We start from the raw sequence: 17,160 nt of genomic DNA on the forward strand, positions 1-17,160 counted from the left end.
ACAATAACCCGCAAATTTAAAGAGAGAAGTTATTGTGCAGAGCTAAACAATTTGACAGGGTCTTTTAAAGACGATATGACCTGAAGTTAAACCTACAGAAATGAAGAATAGGTCTATTATCTGAGTATTATTTTGAGATGCATTTCAAACTACAATATACAGGTGCAACGTAAAAGATCAAGTGAATTGCAAGAAATCGTACATGACAAGAAAACAGGTTTTTAAGATGGATCCAAAAAACTATTGCATGCATTATAATTACATTTTATTACCAGAATTAGAATTCGCTCTCATTATGTTAACAGAAGAAAAGAACGTAGAAGACAAAATATAGCTTACAACACCGAAAACTCTTTTGTCTTGTAAAGAGAACTGTAACATCCTGCTTAGTTCCCTTATCTTTCTTCGCACAAAAATTTAATAATCTTACATGCTTTGAACAGTAGGTAACATTGATTCAAGTTATGTAAATAGCCAGAGGTGTAACAGAACAGGCTCTCCTTAGAGCTGCTTGAAAAATGCAGCACATTTTCTATGAAAGTTCTCCAACGAAGCAAACTTTTGTTTTGTTTACAGTTTGAAACGTTTTGGTTTCCAACCAAACTGAATTGTTCATGTTCCAAAATAGAAGAAGCACAGATTTTCCTCACTTGCTTCCAACTAGAAAAGTCAGAGATAGCATTACCCAAAAAAATAAACAAAACAAAAAAAAAAAACAGGATTTGTTTATTATTTGCTTATATTTTAAACAAAATGTGAATCAAAATAAACACTCACTGACAAAATAATCAACAATCAACATATTTCTTTGTCAGAAAAAAGGATCTTGGAGCTCTCACCATCCTTATTTGAAAAACAGTAGACACAGCCAGTTCTGTAGGCTGGTGAGTGGCCAAAATGCTCAGCACTCGGGACTACTGAGGAGCAAAGTGCAGCTCTCAACAGGTATTGTGGGCAATAATTCACAAAAAAAAATAAAATTTAGCTGTGAAAATACATGGCTAACAGAACAAGACCAGAAGACAGATGTAATAATCTCACAATTGCTGCAAAATAAGCGTGGATCGCCTTGCAATTTTTAAGGTCTCAAATATAAATGGGAAATCTAGTATTGAATAAGTTGTCCATTACCTAAAATTGAGGTGCCTTGCCTTTTCCTATGAGCTTTGATGGAACAATGAAGAGGAGAAAAAATAAGTTTGTCTTCGCACATGGGTGTCAACTATGGCTCTATAATGCAACATTTCCTTAGAGAGCCTTGTTATCTAACCTTTCAGCTCTGAAATGTATCTCCTCTTATTTTCAGAGGAGGAATCAAAAATGCTATTTAGAAATGACAGCACAGCTCCCAGGAAGTAGGTATCCCTCATAAAGGCTGTTTAAATTTGCCGTTTAAAAGCTGGATAGCTGAGATAACACACAACAGAAAGGAGAGACACGTGTCCAGTCACTTTTTTGTCTTTGTTATGATGAATGAAGAGATAAAAAAGGTTAGATTTTATTCTTTTTAACTGAGCTTGCTTAGTTTTGTGGGTTTTTTTTCTTGCTTGGCTTTGCTTATCCTTTTAAAAATGAACCAGAGGAAATTTCTGTTACAGATCCTTACTCCAGTTAGGCGTGGGGGCGTGTGGAATAATCACAGTATACATCTTATTTACATCCTGTGCAACTCAGAGCTAAGCCAGCAAAACCAAAAAATATCAGAACTATGAAGTCTACCTGAAAACCCACAGTTTTTAATGCTTTTAAATAGATATGTCAACATTCCTTTCACATCAGAAAGTAATGAAAAAGGTTCACTTTCATTTAAGAACTTTTTCTCTGGCTCCATTTTATAGAAATTGGAATCATGGTACGATGGGGATAAACAAGCAAAGCTGACAACACTATCAAGAGTAGCTACAAACTGAAAGGAATAACTTAGTTGAAAGACTAAGATAGAAAGACTAACAGACTTGCAATTAAAGCTTAAAGACTGAAAATAAATGGCAGAGAGCCTGTCCCCCTTTTATGTAAGGCGGGGAGGAATAGAGAGAAAAATTTCCTTCTTGAATTGTGTCCTGGTTTCAGTTAGCACAGAATTAATTTTCTTCCTAGTAGCTGGTGGAATGCTGTGTTTTGGCTTAGAATGAGAAGAGTGCTGATAACACCCCGATGCTTTAATTGTTGCAGAGCAGTGCTTATACTAAGCCAAGGACATCTCAGCCTTTGCTCTGTCCTGCCAACGGGCAGGCTGGGGGGGTGCAGTAAGAGCTGGGAGGGGACAGACCCAGGACAGGTGACCCAAACTAGCCAAAGGGGTATTCCATACCATCTGACGTCATGCTAAACAATATATAGGGGTGGCTAGCCGGGGGGAGGGGGCCGGACTGCTCGGGGTTAAGCTGGGCATCGGTCAGCGGGTGGTGAGCAATTGCATTGTGCATCACTTGTTTGTACATATTATTAGTAGTAGTACTATTATCATCATTGTATTATTATTATTATTATTATTATTATTATTTTCCTGTCTTATTAAACTGTCTTCATCTCAACTCACGAGCTTCACTTTCCATTTCTCTCCCCCGTCCCAGAGAGGGAGGGGGGAGGGTGAGCGAACGGCTGCGTGGTGTTTAGCTGCCAGCCGGGTTAAACCACGACAAATTGTCACTACCAGAAAAGCCCACGCACTTACCATCACTGTAATCGATGGGTGCATAAGCTCCTAGGAAAAGGGAAGCTGCGAAACTACTAACCAAAGAGATTCTCTGAAAGTAAAAAAAAAAAAAAAAAAAAGGAGTGTGAGAGTGATTCCCATCAGTACTCACTTCAAAGAAAATAAATAAGTAATTGGAAGCAGCAAATGTTAATAGATGCTTAATGTTAGACACAGAATGCACACAGAAATACACCTAGAAGGATTATTCAGCTTTATATTCCTGCCTAAGTAACGCAGCAGATATCAATCTAAAAGTAACCCCATGATAAAAGCTGTTAATAGCTCTGCATTCTGAAACATGCAAAATACACCTAGTATATTAGCATATTCTATGTTATCATGAATTAATTCACAACTGTGGTGTATCACAGGACTTCAGTTAAGGTAAAATACTCACCGAGAAAAAAAACTGTGTGTGGATGACCGGGGAAATGCCCAGAAGACATGAATTGGTCAATTCAGGGTACAGGTCTGCGAGCTTTCTAGTCACTGGCAAGGCTCTGATAGCACCTTTACGTGAGCTCTTACCTTCTTCCCATCCGTGACCTCCTCCCAGCTGAGACCCCAGCCCTCCCAGGAGTTACTCCCCGGAGTTGGGAATAATCAGCTCTGCACTAAACCACTGCCTGCAGTTCTGCCTCTGGATATGTTCCAACAATGCGTGAAATCCAGCTGCAGGGCTCCTAGTACTGGTCCCAAAATGCCCTGGCCATGTAACACAAAGCACTGATCCTACACGGACTCACCTCCGTTTCAAGCCTGCTAGAGAAACCACCGAGTTAAGCAGCCCAGCTTTCTGCAGGATCAAGTATTGTATGTTCCCCAGAAGCTGGCATAAAAGCTGTCAAATTCCTTATTGTGTGCTCTAATTCAAAAGAAATATGATTGTCACCCAATAACTAATCAGAATCAAATCTCTACTGGTGGAGCAAGCCTGCAGTGACAGGTTTTTGTATTAGTGATTATGAAACCACTGCTTCACACAGCATTCAGAGACGGACTATAGCCAGAGCTCTAAGAAGTGGTTACAATGGCCAGGAAACTTAATGATGCACTCGCTCTTCATGCATCTCTCCCCAAGAATATATCACATTGTGCTTAGATAACGAAGGCCTACCTTCTCTGGTGCCCCAATGGGCACTAGCTGCCTGAAATGGAAGGAAAAGGATGGAGTTAAACTGTGAATCAGCCAGTTCAGCAAGCTGACCTAGAGGAGGAAAAACATCCACCTTCCACATGTCACTCAGACTGCCAGGCTGCTAAGTGCTGCTTGAAGGTCCCCTAAAGTAACTCTGTCATGGAAATACTTGTACTAGAACACAACTTCTTGCATATCCTTTACTGCCACAAGGTGCCATCAGTGCCACCAGCCCTCAAAGTCTTAGCTGACTTAGTCTGACCAATTCTCAGTTCCCAAGGACTTGTCTCCCACCCTGCCTCTTCTATTGATACATCTTTTGCTAAACTTACTCTTAAACTTGTGATCAAGCTATATTAGTGTTCTGTTCCATCCCATCCCTTACTGAGCACAAAGGTTATACAATGAAAAGACAGAAAAAGAAATTTTTAAAAATGAAGCATTCTCCCCAAAAAACTTTGCCACTCACTCCTCCATGAAATCAAATGTTTCATGCAGAGGTGAGATTCTAAAAAACAGAAAATTTGTTATCAATACTGACAAGAACTACAGGAATATAAAAACACAGGACACCTGACTTCACAGCTCAGGATGTTTGGTGTTTTCTAATCACAGGGTAGGAGCCTTTCCCTCATGTATATCGTACCTGTATGGAGGTTTCACCTTGCTTCAAACCATTTTAGTCGCAGCTAGATGCAGACTTGAATTGAAACAATAGAATTGCACATTGATTTCTAAAAATTAAAAAGCAGAAGGAAACTACACAATGCAATTCATTTGTAGTAACAGAATCAAAGTAGCTCCTCAAGGGAAAATCTATTAAAAAAAACCTAGGATTGATTGCAGTTTTTTTCCTATGCACATCTGCAGGGATGCCAGCTTTGTATGGTAGAGCAACCACATTTCTGTATGCAAACAGACAATTCTGAGTGCTAAAATTTCAACTGTGTGCTTAGTTACCCACTTGTATTTGAACTGCTGAACACACAATTTACTGCCACCCAAACGAAAGCCTGGTTTAAAAAACTTCTTCCACAAAGGCAAGATCCAATAGAGCCTGCTGTGTTAAATATAACGTTCAAGATGGAACTGATGCCTGACTTTTATCTGCCTAATGACTAAGAATATAACAACAAAAAAAAGCATTTTTTTAATTTTATTTTCAAAAGCAAACAGAAGAATAAAATATTTTTAGCCAAAAAAGAATAATAATCTGACATCTGCACAAAATTCTTTTTAAAAGATTTTCAACTGTGATTTCCAATAAGTATATTGAAGTTGAGCCAACCTCAGTTTGCGCGTAGACCTCAGGATTCTGGCTGTAAATCTTTGCTATCTGGTTTCCTGTAAAACGCTGAGAAAGAAATGCAAATGCTTAGAAACACAAACCTTAAATGGAGTCAATAATCATTAACTCTGTGTAATGAGTTCAGTACATTGCACTTTGGATATTTAATTTGCCTGATGCATGATGAAAGTCAGTGCACAGCAGGCAATCTGCACTAAACAGGCTATAACACATAGTCTCATTATGAGAATTTTGCTCACCTTTTGAAAAAAAAAGCTTGTGAAAAAGCATTACTATCCATAATTTACATTTCAGAAATGACAGTTCAATGGAATGAATCACTCTTATTACATGCCCAGGAACCAACACTATTCAAATGCTGCCTTCAGATTCTTTAAAAGATTTAGGCTACCCAACCTATGCACCTCTCTGTGAGGAAGGTGAATGGAAGCAGGCAGCGAGTTTAATACTCAAAGAAACAACTTGAGCACAAGCTAACGGCAGTTCTAAGAATACTTATTTTTCATCCATGTATTGTATCAAACAACAAAAATCTTCTAACACCGAACTTCTGAAACCTTAACCTTTGGCAAGTTAAAAACAAACTGTTAGAGGTATGCAAAGACTGATTTCAAACACTGGCCTTATGGCCAGTGCATGATTCAAAAACAGAATCAGCAATTCTGGGGGTTAAAGCCTTATTCTATTGAACCAACAGTAAGAGCAGCCAGGTGCCAAGATGCCTGGAGGGCAGCCCCACTCCCACTCATTGTCATAGTTAAAAGAGAGGAAAGGGTTGGAAAGAGGAGATGAGTGACTGTGTACTCTCTGATAGGGTCCCGAACTTCGGAAACTCATTTCTCTCTTAGGTTGACAGCTACTTGTTAGTCTTCAAGGAACATTAAAAGGGCAATTCTTTTAACTGAAGAAGTAACCTAGAGCATTTATCCCCAGACATCGACTCATAACCCTGAATAAGCCTGTAACACAAATTAATTTGTCATTAAACATGGAAATTTGGCTGCACAGGAGCTCACAATGGAGAATTCAGCCCTGGGAACCACTGACCAAGTGCAACAGCTCACTACAGTCACCATTTCTGCACTGGTTCCTGCAGTAGAAATTCCGATGTTTTGCTTAATTTCACCTTAAAATTCCCATAGAATACGGTTTCCACCTCTTCCTTTGTGAGGCTACTACAAAGCACAGTACTACGGGAGGTTCTTCAAAAACACTGAATAAAATTCTCTCTTTCATAGTTAATGCCTGCTCATTATCTGCTGTGGTATAACTTAAGGGCAGAATCTTTTCTGTCACCCGACTCTGCCGAGGATTTCTTCTCCCTGCTCCTCACCTCATAGGCTCGAGATCCAGTGATAGCCGCTAGGCGCTGTGCTCCTCCCACAGCCTTTTCCAGATTGCTGCACTGGGAAGCTGTACTCGAATCCATCCAGATGGGGCTGTTACTGACAGCAAAACATGCCTGGAACAAACAATATTCTTTATTAATACCATCTGAGCTCTTAGAAGTCCCTGCTGGAACAATAATAATAGAGCAGACCTAGCTGTCAGCTCACAGTTCAGTGCTCTGAGGTACCTTCTGATCCCCTCTCGATAATTATAGGAAAACAGATATTGGACAGCACGTTGGTCAGCAGTGGAAAACCTAACCCAAACTTCACACTCGAGGGAAGCAGCAGACTCCACCTGATGGTAATTCACACACGCCCTGCCGCAGGGTGTGCTATGGCAATGTATTGCTAACACTCCTTTGGTAGCCAAAGCCCCAGGTCATTTTATACAAGTTTAGACCCATTTTTTAGAACTTCTCTTCAAATATTTAAGACTATCCAGAGCTGTTCTAACAGATTTCTCTTCAGTGACTGGTATAACCAATGCAAGTGAGGCTTGCCATAAGCAATGCGTGTGAGTCTTAGTATCACCAGAGAGTATTCTAATTCCACTCCCAAGAGTTTTGCACAGATGAAGTATTTCGAAAAGTAATCATTTAATAGATCATTTACACAAACGCCTCCTTTTCCATATACGACTGTTGTTTCTGATCTTAGAATCACAGAACATCCTGAGTTGGGAAGGAGCCACATTGAGTCCAACTCCTGGCTCCACACAGGACCACCCCAAAACCAGCCCCTGTGTCTGAGAGCGGTGTCCAAATGCTCCTTGAACTCCTGCAGGTCGGTGCCAGGACCACATCCCTGGGCAGCCTGTCCCTGTGCCCGACCACCTCTGGGTGCAGAACCTTTCCCTAACCCCCAGCCTGACCCTCCCCTGTCCCAGCTCCATGCCGTTCCCTCGGGTCCTGTCGCTGTCCCCAGAGAGCAGAGCTCAGCGCCTGCCCCTCTGCGCCCCTCGTGAGGGAGCTGCAGGCTGCCATGAGGCCTCCCCTCAGCCTGCTCTGCTTGGGGCTGAACAAACCAAGGGGCCTCAGCTGCTTCTCACCAGTCTTCCCCTCCAGACCCTTCCCCATCTTTCCAGCCCTCCTTTGGACATTCTCTGATAGTTTTATGTCCTTTTTATATTGTGGTACACAAAACTTGCACACAGCACTTGAGGTGAGGCCACACAGCGCAGAGCAGAGCAGAGCAGGACAATCCCTTCCCTAGCCATGCCGTGCCTCATGCACCCCAGGGTACAGCTGGATACAGATCTTGAAGTAAAGAAGGTGAGGGACTTTGAAAGGAAAGCTCTTTTCTCCCCACTTCTCTTTTCAAATAAAACTCTGTCAAGTCTATATTCAAAACATACCAAACACAACAAAAATAGTGTTGAGGTTCAACAATTTACTTGTTACGAGGTTCTGTCCTCACAGCATTACACTTCCATGGTTTCACAAGGAAATGTAAATTGATTTTTTTTTTTAATATTTTCTAAAGAAATCTCAGGCATTACAAGGAAACTCAGGTGCAACAATATTCTTCATTGCAATTTTTTTGTTAATACAAATAAAAAAATGACAATACTTACAGGTTGTTTACAAAATATAATGTTTCCTAGAAGAACAAACAAGCTGTTACTCTGACATAAAAAGATTGTGGAATGCCTGCCCACTGACACCTGTAAGCTTTTAGAGCAGTACACACTGTCACTCAGGAGAACGGGAAATGTCAAAAGCCCTGGAGCTGAAGGAGTAACCTGTATATTTCACTTTATGCTGCAGGGACATGCAACTCAGTTAAACACGAGGAAAGGTTGGCAAGGAAAAAAGCAATGCCTAAGTATCAGAACAAGTGTAGCTCTCCCTTCAGAGCTCTTTATGCACATTACCTTTAGTAGCTGATGTAAAGGCAGTTCGGGTGATGCATTCTTTAAAGTTTGGATGCTTCCTTTCTTCCAGTACACACTCCCATGTTGCTGTAGGAAAGTACAGAAACCAAAGTTGGAGATGGCCTCTCAGGCTGCAAAGTTCATATCCTGATCTGAATTTCAAGCTCTAAGGGACAGAGAACTCTCTCCAAACAAGGAGAAGAAAATGCACGTTTTCAAATCAAGTGTCCCATTAGAAGACACTTCAAGACTGAGCAAAGCATATAATGAAACAGTAGACACAGGAGTCAATACAATAATGATCTTGAATTATACCAAGTATACCAATGAAACTAGATATACACAAGGAAATCCCCCAGGCCCATAGTTCTTGACCCACAGTATCATCCAGATTGCTTCAACATCTCTCTTCTGGTTCTTCTGACAATTGAAACCAGTTTGCCCCTTCTCTGGGGACAAAAACTGGCACATCAGTGTACCTCTGCTGTCTGATCTGCAGCACAGAAACAAGGTTCTTAACGGAGAAAAGGAAAAGAGACAATGTGTGTTGGCAGGTGACAGCTAAGTGAAATCCATTCTACCTGAAAGAACCTGAATATAGCACCAAGTTGATACCCCAGCTTGTGGAATTAAGAGGAAAACAAAGGGAACGCTGGTAGTCTAGAAAAAACCTTCCTACCTTCACTTGAGTGAGCTGGGGTTGCCTGGCAGTCCCTAACTTCTGTTCCACTGAGGAATTCTTAACAGAGCCTTGATACAAACTATGACTTTCAGACATGTTGCTCAGACTTTCAACTGAAAGCAATGAAACATGGAGATTAAAGCAAAAATTTTGATTAATTAGCCCCAGATATATCAAGATGAATAACTAAACCTCATGCATCACAATCAGCTATCACTTCAGTGCTGTCCTTACCCTGAATATAATTTTTAAATCTGTAAATGGTATAAAAGACTTCCTTATCTCACCACAGTACTAGGAGACTGGAGAACTGACTTGGTATCAGAATGGGTTTTATAAACCTCAAAAAATGTACTAAAGGATAAGAAATGGCCAAGCAGCATATTTGTCCTCTTTGCATCAAAGACTATCATAATTTGTTTTCTTTTGTTCCTAGGCAGATCTCCATCCTAGCCAACAAAAGCAGTGCTCAACGGGACTTTACTAAGCCCTCAGCTATGTCAACTAGTCACTGTTTTTCTATCCTATTCCACGAGCACCTGGATAAAGTGAAATTCAAAGTGACCCTAGTCATTTCAGAATCTGCATGTATAAAGAATTTAAGCAACAGGGAAACAACTGGCAGCTAGTTTTGCACTACACTGATCTTAACAATTACAGAATAAAGCTCATGCTCCAGTCCTACCACCTTCTATAGATTGCTCTGAATGCTTCAGGTTTTAGGTTACCTTGAGTAACATGTGTCTTTTAATGGATGCTTACATAGAAGCTTTGATCTTACTTGATGTCTTTAAGGTCTTCTGCAATACAACTATTTAAAATTTATCTGCATACCTTGTACTATATTGAAGAAATACAGTAAGATTGATTTATTTCTTTATAAACTAACCTGGCCAGCACCAGACAAAGCTCTGACTTGAGCGAAGTTAAAGCCGGAAGATCTCATCTTTTCTAAAATCATATCCAGAGCCTACGAGAACAAACAGAATCAAGAATGACTGTAACGAGCTACCAAATTATGCATACTCACAATCCTTGGAATTAAAGAGTAAATTCATGTCATCACTGATAAGAGTTCATTGGCAGATAATGAAAAATTAGCTAATGACTATGGACTTTTCAAGAAGCTGCATAAATTAATTTACTAAGTAAGAGTCCATAAAAGAAAAGTTGAATCACACAACGGAGGAAAAAAAATCTTTAAACAAGCTCAATCACAAAGAATCATTCTTTGAAACCTAAACAAGCGGCAAGATTTAAAGAATTCCAATTCATTAAAAAACATCTATTAAGAGTGCCAGACACAAGACATGATTATCTTTGTCTGTTCTTACTTTTGGAAATCTATGAAATCTTTAACAGTGTGCACTCTGCACCCCATTGTACAAGATGCTAGGAATCCTCAATCCATTGTGTCTGCTAAAAACTCAGAACCTCTTTAATTCAAGCGATTTTTTGCACTTTAAGCCCCTAGGTTACTTTTGTTCTTGCCACATTTTACTACATTTTAGAACCAAAAAGCAATATATCTTTATATAGTCCCATTCGGATCAGCGTTTGCCAGACTTTGTTGACAAATGGACCGCTGTAAGGCTTTAGAATTTCCCAAGAAACCATATTCCTCTATCACATACCTGTACCATCATATTATTAATTTAATAATTACAACTGTTCCTGTTTATTATGGTTCAAAAGACCAACTGCGAACAATTTACCAAATCTTTATGGATCATCAGACAGAACTACAGTGGAGCACCAACTGGGGATTCCATGACCTTTTAGACGTCTTAACTATTCAAATCATGCTAGTAAAACAGATTGACGCAGCACCACGTGAGAGCAAGCATTGCAGAATCTGCACAGAGGCAAAGAAGGCCTGCTTTTAAAACAGAAGAGAATGTTATCTGTATTTCTAAATAAACACCAGTCAAAGTGACTGGGAATTACTGAATAAATTGCTCTTTAACCACCTGCCATTTGAGAAATCAATTTGTTAGCAAAGCTTATTCTAAAAAGACAGTGCAAGTAACCTGGATGTTGGGGGAAAAAAAAAAAAAAAAAAAAAAAAATTAAGTTAGGCAAAGCTGCAGTGGTCCATTTTGCATACGAAACAGGAAGATGGAGGGGGAAAAAAAAATAGCATGTTAAAAGTAGGGGAAATCCAGGAAAGGATTTTTCATGCATACAATGCTATAAGTAGCAGAGAGTGAAGAAAGAAACAAAGAAACAATATTATCCGTAACTAAAGTGGAAGTTGTTTACATTAACATCTGCATCCCAAAGACATAGAACAGCACTTTAAAAAGCAGAAAATAAGCAAAAGGACTACAATGATTTTAATGACAAGTTTCACTGTTGTTTTCAACATGTATTTATTTCAATGGCAGCAAGAAGAAGTTGAGCCATACACTACAAATACTTCCAAAAGGCTGACAATAAAGCTTGTTCATACCTTGACCCACATTAGCACAGGAGAAGTGACTGTCAGCCTGTCACTGTGAACATAGGCTCCACCTTGAGTCCTACAGAAAAATGGTATTTTCTCTTGGTAAATTCAGTCTCTTTTCCCCACCAAGCAATGTTATTTAAGTTTAGTAATAACCAAAGAAAGTTGCAATGTTTTGGGTTTTTTTTGTTAGGAGCAAAGATAAGATCAGTGTTTGAAACCTTAAAAACTAAAAGCCAGCTCCTAGGAAATGACATTAGAGAAGTTTGACGCAATTGCAAAGGAAACAAATTGCAAGAAAGGGTCATGGTCCTGAAGTAAGACCTGTGACAGACTCCAGTGCTGACGCTGCTCATTGGCTCCATGCAAGTCACGGTTATCGCTAAGTTTCCTAACTGTCCCCATTAGTGGCTTGAATCTAGAAGATGAAATTCAATTTTTGCTGTTAAACCATCAAGTAGATAAATGCATTTTATTGGCACTTGTGACTATGATGGAAGAAATCTGTAAATCTGTAAATTCTAGTCTACAAATTGAGTTTATACATCTTAATGTGCCATTTGGAGCCACTGAATTTGTCTCCAAATGCCTCTTAGAAGTTTCCCTCATGCAATTTATTTCCTGTTGTCATAACATTCCATCCTGACATAAAGGTGGTGCTTACTTCTGTGTCCCAAAAAGAAACCGCCACGTCCAAAAGTCTGAAGTTCCAAAAGAAAAAAACGTTGGTTAATTTACACCACGTTGGTTAATGATACTTTAGGGTGGGAGGGTCTTTTTATTTCCTGTCGGGAGTTCTTGCCATGCTTACACACAAAGCAAGGCAAAAGGACATACTTCCATTGCCAAGTATGAAACACAAACACAGCATTAACTTTTTCCACGCCTCCACACATATCAATAAGACCAAAGTAGGGAACAGCCCCCCCCCAATCCTAGTCCCCAAAGTTTTACATTGTATTATCCAAGTAAAACATAAAAAACCTTACTTAAATTCTGGAAGATCTTTATCAAAATGAACATTATCCTCATAAATGACTCTCAGATGTTCATCAATGGCAATGACTTTCAGCTAGAAGAAATAAAACAGTATGTTAACAAAAACTGTCTGGAACAGTAACTAGATAGTACTGATAATTCATTTATAATAATTCAATTCTCATAGTTGAAATGGGAAGGAAGAAGTAGGGATCACCCCAATCCATACAACTAACTGTAAGTATGGGCACAATTTTACACGAAACAAGTTATTATGTGAGTTTACAGCATTGACATACACATATCCAGCAACATGTGTATTTGTTTGCTACATTTTCTCCCTCCTTAAACACAGAAGAAGGAGATGCTTTGCTAAAGAACAGCAAATAAGTTATATGGTTTCCAGTTTGCATCACAGTAACCAAGTTCTCCAAAGAGTACAGTATCTTAGGTTAAAGATGTCACCTCTTGTTGGCTTTATTTTCTTAAAAGCCTCATCTTATCAAGAAAACTTTGGGATACCTTGAGGACCTTCCCTCCTGCCCAGTGTCTGAACTGGACTCTACCAGACTGCAAAGCTCTGAGGCCATCCCACAGCTGCACACTCGGCTTCTGCAGCCTGTGCAGAGCTACATCCAAATCCCAAATCCATCGAGCTGGGCTTTCCTGCAAGCACTGACTAGAAGAGTGCCACAAACTAGCTTTTCTCCAGTTCACCTGGCGCAGAAGAAAAGCACGAAGAGCCTCAAAGAAAAGCAGGCACGTCGTTCACATCCTGCATACGTTTTAACAAGGGAGAGTGCAACCTGCTGCTAAAGGACTGAAAAAAAACTACAAAGAGCGAGTCAACTCAAAGGAGCTGTATTCAAATAATAAAACCATCCCCGTTTGGGGGCGGGCTACTTCAATTTTAGCCATACCAACGTAGGGCCTCGTTTATGCACTAGCACAACTCATTACCAAGCCGGTGCACGGCGCTAGCTTAAGAACGGCTCTGACCCAGTGCGGCTTAATTGGCTTTCTGCTTGCGGTGCACCCCCTTGGAAAACACTTGATCGCCATCCAGGGTAACCTGGATATGTCTTTGCAAGCTCCCAAACTTCAGCGCAGCTGTAGCGAAGTGATTTCTGCCCGAGGAGGGGAGGGAGGAGGCCGCGGTACCTGCTGCGTGCTGAAATCCCAGCCCAGGAAGCAGGGGGCGGCCATGTCGCGGCCGGCGGCGGGGAAGCCCTCACAGGGGCCGGCTGCTCGGGGCTCTTCCCCCGGCTTCCCTGAGCCCTTCCCCCGGTTTCCCTGAGCCCTCCCCCGGCTTCTCAGGGCCCTTCCCCCGGAAAGGAGCCGCCAGCCCGGCCCCGTTGTGGTGCCGTGGGTGGGGAAGGGCCTGAGGGCGGGCGGGTTGAAGGAGCTGGGCGAGGAGGAGCAGCCCCCTCGTCGGGGTTTGTGAGGGAGCTGCGGGTGGGGAAAAGTCCCTCCGGAGCTGATCCCATGGCAGCTCGCTCGGCTTTGTTCAGCTCAGCTGAGCTGCCGAGATCTGGAGGAGAAAACGCCGAAGCAGCCGCACGGCGATCGGCCTAAACCGAGGCACAACGAGCAGGGCAAATCTACGCCACAGCCCGAAGCAATCCGCTGAATTTTTATATATCATGTGTACAGGTCTTGGTGTAGCATCACACCCTGCGTTTGTGTAAAAGCATTCCCACAAAATTCTGTTTGGGGAGGTTTTAGGGTTTTGCATTTTCTCCTATAGCAACGTGACAGAGGCGTTGCCTAATCTAAGGAGGGCTTATCTGAGAAATACTCCATCCTGCAGCCCCGGCTGTATCTCAGCAGAGCTTTAACGAGATTTTGCATGCCCAGGATCCTAAACTGTTTTAAGAGTACAAATACTTACTTTGAAATGCCCTTCGAACTATAAAACATTAGTACATTTTGTCATATACTGAACAATTTGAAGATCCTGTAAATATTCCCAATAATTTCTCAAAGGCCCAATACCCAAAGCTTATGCTTCAAGGTTTCTAGTTACTATTGAAAATAAAAACCTCTAAAAAAATAATCCTGAAGACTTTAAATCTAGAATGCAGACACCATTCTAATATACTGACTTTTAAACAAATCCCACTCCATCACATCACCTTTGAATACCCTGTGTTGGCAGTACCCGTATTAGAACTCCCAAAGACATGGGATCATAAAATCTTTAAAAAAGAGTTTAATTTAAAGATGTTGAGGAAACATTGACAGTGTGGGGATCCCTTCAAAGGCATACAGTGGTATTGTCCAGCACTTTAGAGTTTAATCCTGTGAATGTATCTAAATAGTTTGCAATCAGGAAAAGTCCAAACGAAGAAAGCACTGACAGGCCACTTGAAAGCAAAGTTATGTAGAATTGTCACTGAATTTGTAGTTTGGCTTCCTTAAATCAGAAGGCTTCCAGTGTCTGGTATTGGTGGTTTTTACCTGCCCCGAAAGAGTTCATGCTAGATGGACCTGTCCCAAACAAAGGTCTCGTTTAAGCAAGAAGAAACTGTAGAAAAATACAGTTTTTAAAATGTTACCAAGAACTGTTTCCTTAGTATAACTCTCACCAGAAGAGAAAGGATCAAATAACACACCGAGGCTTTTCCATTAATGCAGAATGTGACTGGTGAGCCAGGGAGGAGAAGCTTGCTTTGCCCTTTAACTTACTGCATATTTCCGATAAATAAGTAACAGATACGGAATTTGAAGGCTGCAGTTTTCAAAGTACAACTACTTGCAAAAAGAGAAATTGAAGTCAGTCCTGAAGAAAGCCATAAAAATAATAAATGACTTCAGAAAGAGACAGCTGTGCAACTTTTGAAAAGAAAATAGAAGGAGGTGGTAGTTACGCGAAAGGAAACAATAGTTTATAAATACGTAAAGCAATCCTGTGGGGATGTAAGAATCCATTATATTCTCCGGCAATGAGATCATTCAATGGACAGATTGCTGCATGAAATACTTCATTTTAAACAGCACAGAAGAGTTATGGGATTGGGATAACAACCCACGTGTTATCAGATCTCCTTAAACTGGAACATCATTGCAAGTTTGGTAGAATCCACTCAAGGACAGAATTGGAAAGTTATTGTTGTTACTTTTCAGGTTTTTCTAACAGAAATAGGGAAGTTTAGAGAAGAATTGTCTCATCCTGTTGCTCTGTTGCACATCCTTCCATCAAGTCAGTGTTCTCTCAAATTTAGTAGTTTGTGTGTGGAAAATTTGCATTGCTGTTGTTCTTTCTGCATTTAAAGCTCATGCTGGCAGTTACTACCATAACCTCTAAAATTGTTTCTTGAAAGCAAGCAAGGCTTAACTGTACAGCTATCAGTGAAGTTTCATTCACGTGCCATTGATGTTTTAGCACTGACAAATCCAAAATTTCCAGAGGGGATGGACAGAATGCCATTTATAATTGAAATGTCACGATCACAGATTAACAGCTTGAGGCAAAGCACAGATTAATCACACAGGACACATAAAGCAGGGTAGAGGGAAAAGCAAGTTTCTTCCCCTTTTCCTATCAACCAGTTTCTGCAGTTACACACAGAGCTGACAGAGAAGCAATACTTTTATGCTCCGCTAGGCCATTGGATCTTTTAGTAAGTTATAACTGTCAAGTTAACTTCTATCCCACACTCATTTCAACTCATTGCAAAACAAATTATTTTAACTGTATTGCATAATCCTACATACAAGGAGTTTTCACTTTTTATTCTCACTTCGAGTTTCAAACTCTGTCTCTGATCCCAGTTTTACCCTGATGTAAAATCTTAGATTTAACTGCAGCCTTCAGCTTTGCACAGGTGTGCAGGTAACAAAGAAACCATACAAATTCGAGCAGTGAACTCTTTCAAAAATAGTGCCAGCCTAATTACCATGCTTTGATATCATCACATCATCTTAGATGTGCCAACAAACTAGGGAACAGCTAGAGCAACCCTTTGTTTGATATAAGTTAGGATTACCATACTGACTTTAGTCCAGCTATCCTGATTTATGCAGGCCACATAAAATACTTGTACCTGCCTATGAAGGTACGAGAAGTCCATGAACAACTACAAAGCGACTGATCCTTCTGCTTCCAGCAGACCTGGGGCCTCTACCTAGCTATTTTATGCAGCGAGGCAGCCAAATATTCTTAAGTCCCAAACTGATTGTTCAAGTTTGTACCTCAACAGAGGTTGGCACAGCAGAAATGAGACAGCTAAGACTCATTGCACAGCCCTCAGTTATGCACATGCAATACCAAGGCAGCCCATGTTAGACCTGGCACTGTTAGGCCTGCTGGCACGGTTATCCTTTTCCCAGTAAGAATTCTCCGGGGTCTTTAATTAGCCTCAGAAACATTAAACACACTAAGCTGGGTCAGATAAATTCCTGTGTATTTGCCAAGTAATCTGACAGTCACATGCAATGCTGCTAATTAAGTGGGAGATGTTTACAACGCTAAGCTCCACATAACACAACACTAAAACAACACCTCAACAAAAACCTCAGCACGAGCACTGGACCTACCTACTGGAAAGATATCTGAGCCATAATAATTCTCTAAAGGTCATCCCTTTTCTGCTTAGCACCGCTGGTACTCTGTTATCACACAATCTCCAGCAATGTTCAACCA

At 40.7% G+C, this 17,160-nt stretch overlaps 1 protein-coding gene across 7 annotated transcripts in view; it reads right to left on the minus strand.

Moving 5' to 3' along the window:
* Window positions 1-13,821, minus strand: part of XYLB (xylulokinase) — an 82,218-nt gene extending 68,397 nt beyond the window's left edge. For 2 of the 7 annotated variants that reach the window (XR_014689104.1, XM_084507831.1), the window contains exons 1-8: window positions 13,677-13,807; window positions 12,527-12,609; window positions 11,544-11,613; window positions 9,981-10,061; window positions 8,410-8,496; window positions 6,479-6,607; window positions 5,125-5,190; window positions 2,675-2,747 (exon numbers count right to left, since the gene is read on the minus strand). Coding sequence is in view for 6 of the 7 variants with exons in the window: in XM_084507831.1 (XP_084363957.1) it covers window positions 2,675-2,747; window positions 5,125-5,190; window positions 6,479-6,607; window positions 8,410-8,496; window positions 9,981-10,061; window positions 11,544-11,613; window positions 12,527-12,609; window positions 13,677-13,721 (634 nt within the window). In the remaining variant the exon portion in view is untranslated. Of the gene's footprint in view, window positions 1-2,674; window positions 2,748-5,124; window positions 5,191-6,478; window positions 6,608-8,409; window positions 8,497-9,088; window positions 9,205-9,980; window positions 10,062-11,543; window positions 11,614-12,201; window positions 12,239-12,526; window positions 12,610-13,232 lie in introns of those variants that run through there. The other 5 variants (XM_084507833.1, XM_084507832.1, XM_084507835.1 and 2 more) reach the window with 5 other exon arrangements.
* Window positions 13,822-17,160: the final 3,339 nt, after the last annotated feature.

Source organism: Aythya ferina (assembly GCF_964211825.1).
Source record: "Aythya ferina genome assembly, chromosome: 2".
NCBI classification, from domain to species: Eukaryota; Metazoa; Chordata; class Aves; order Anseriformes; family Anatidae; genus Aythya; species Aythya ferina.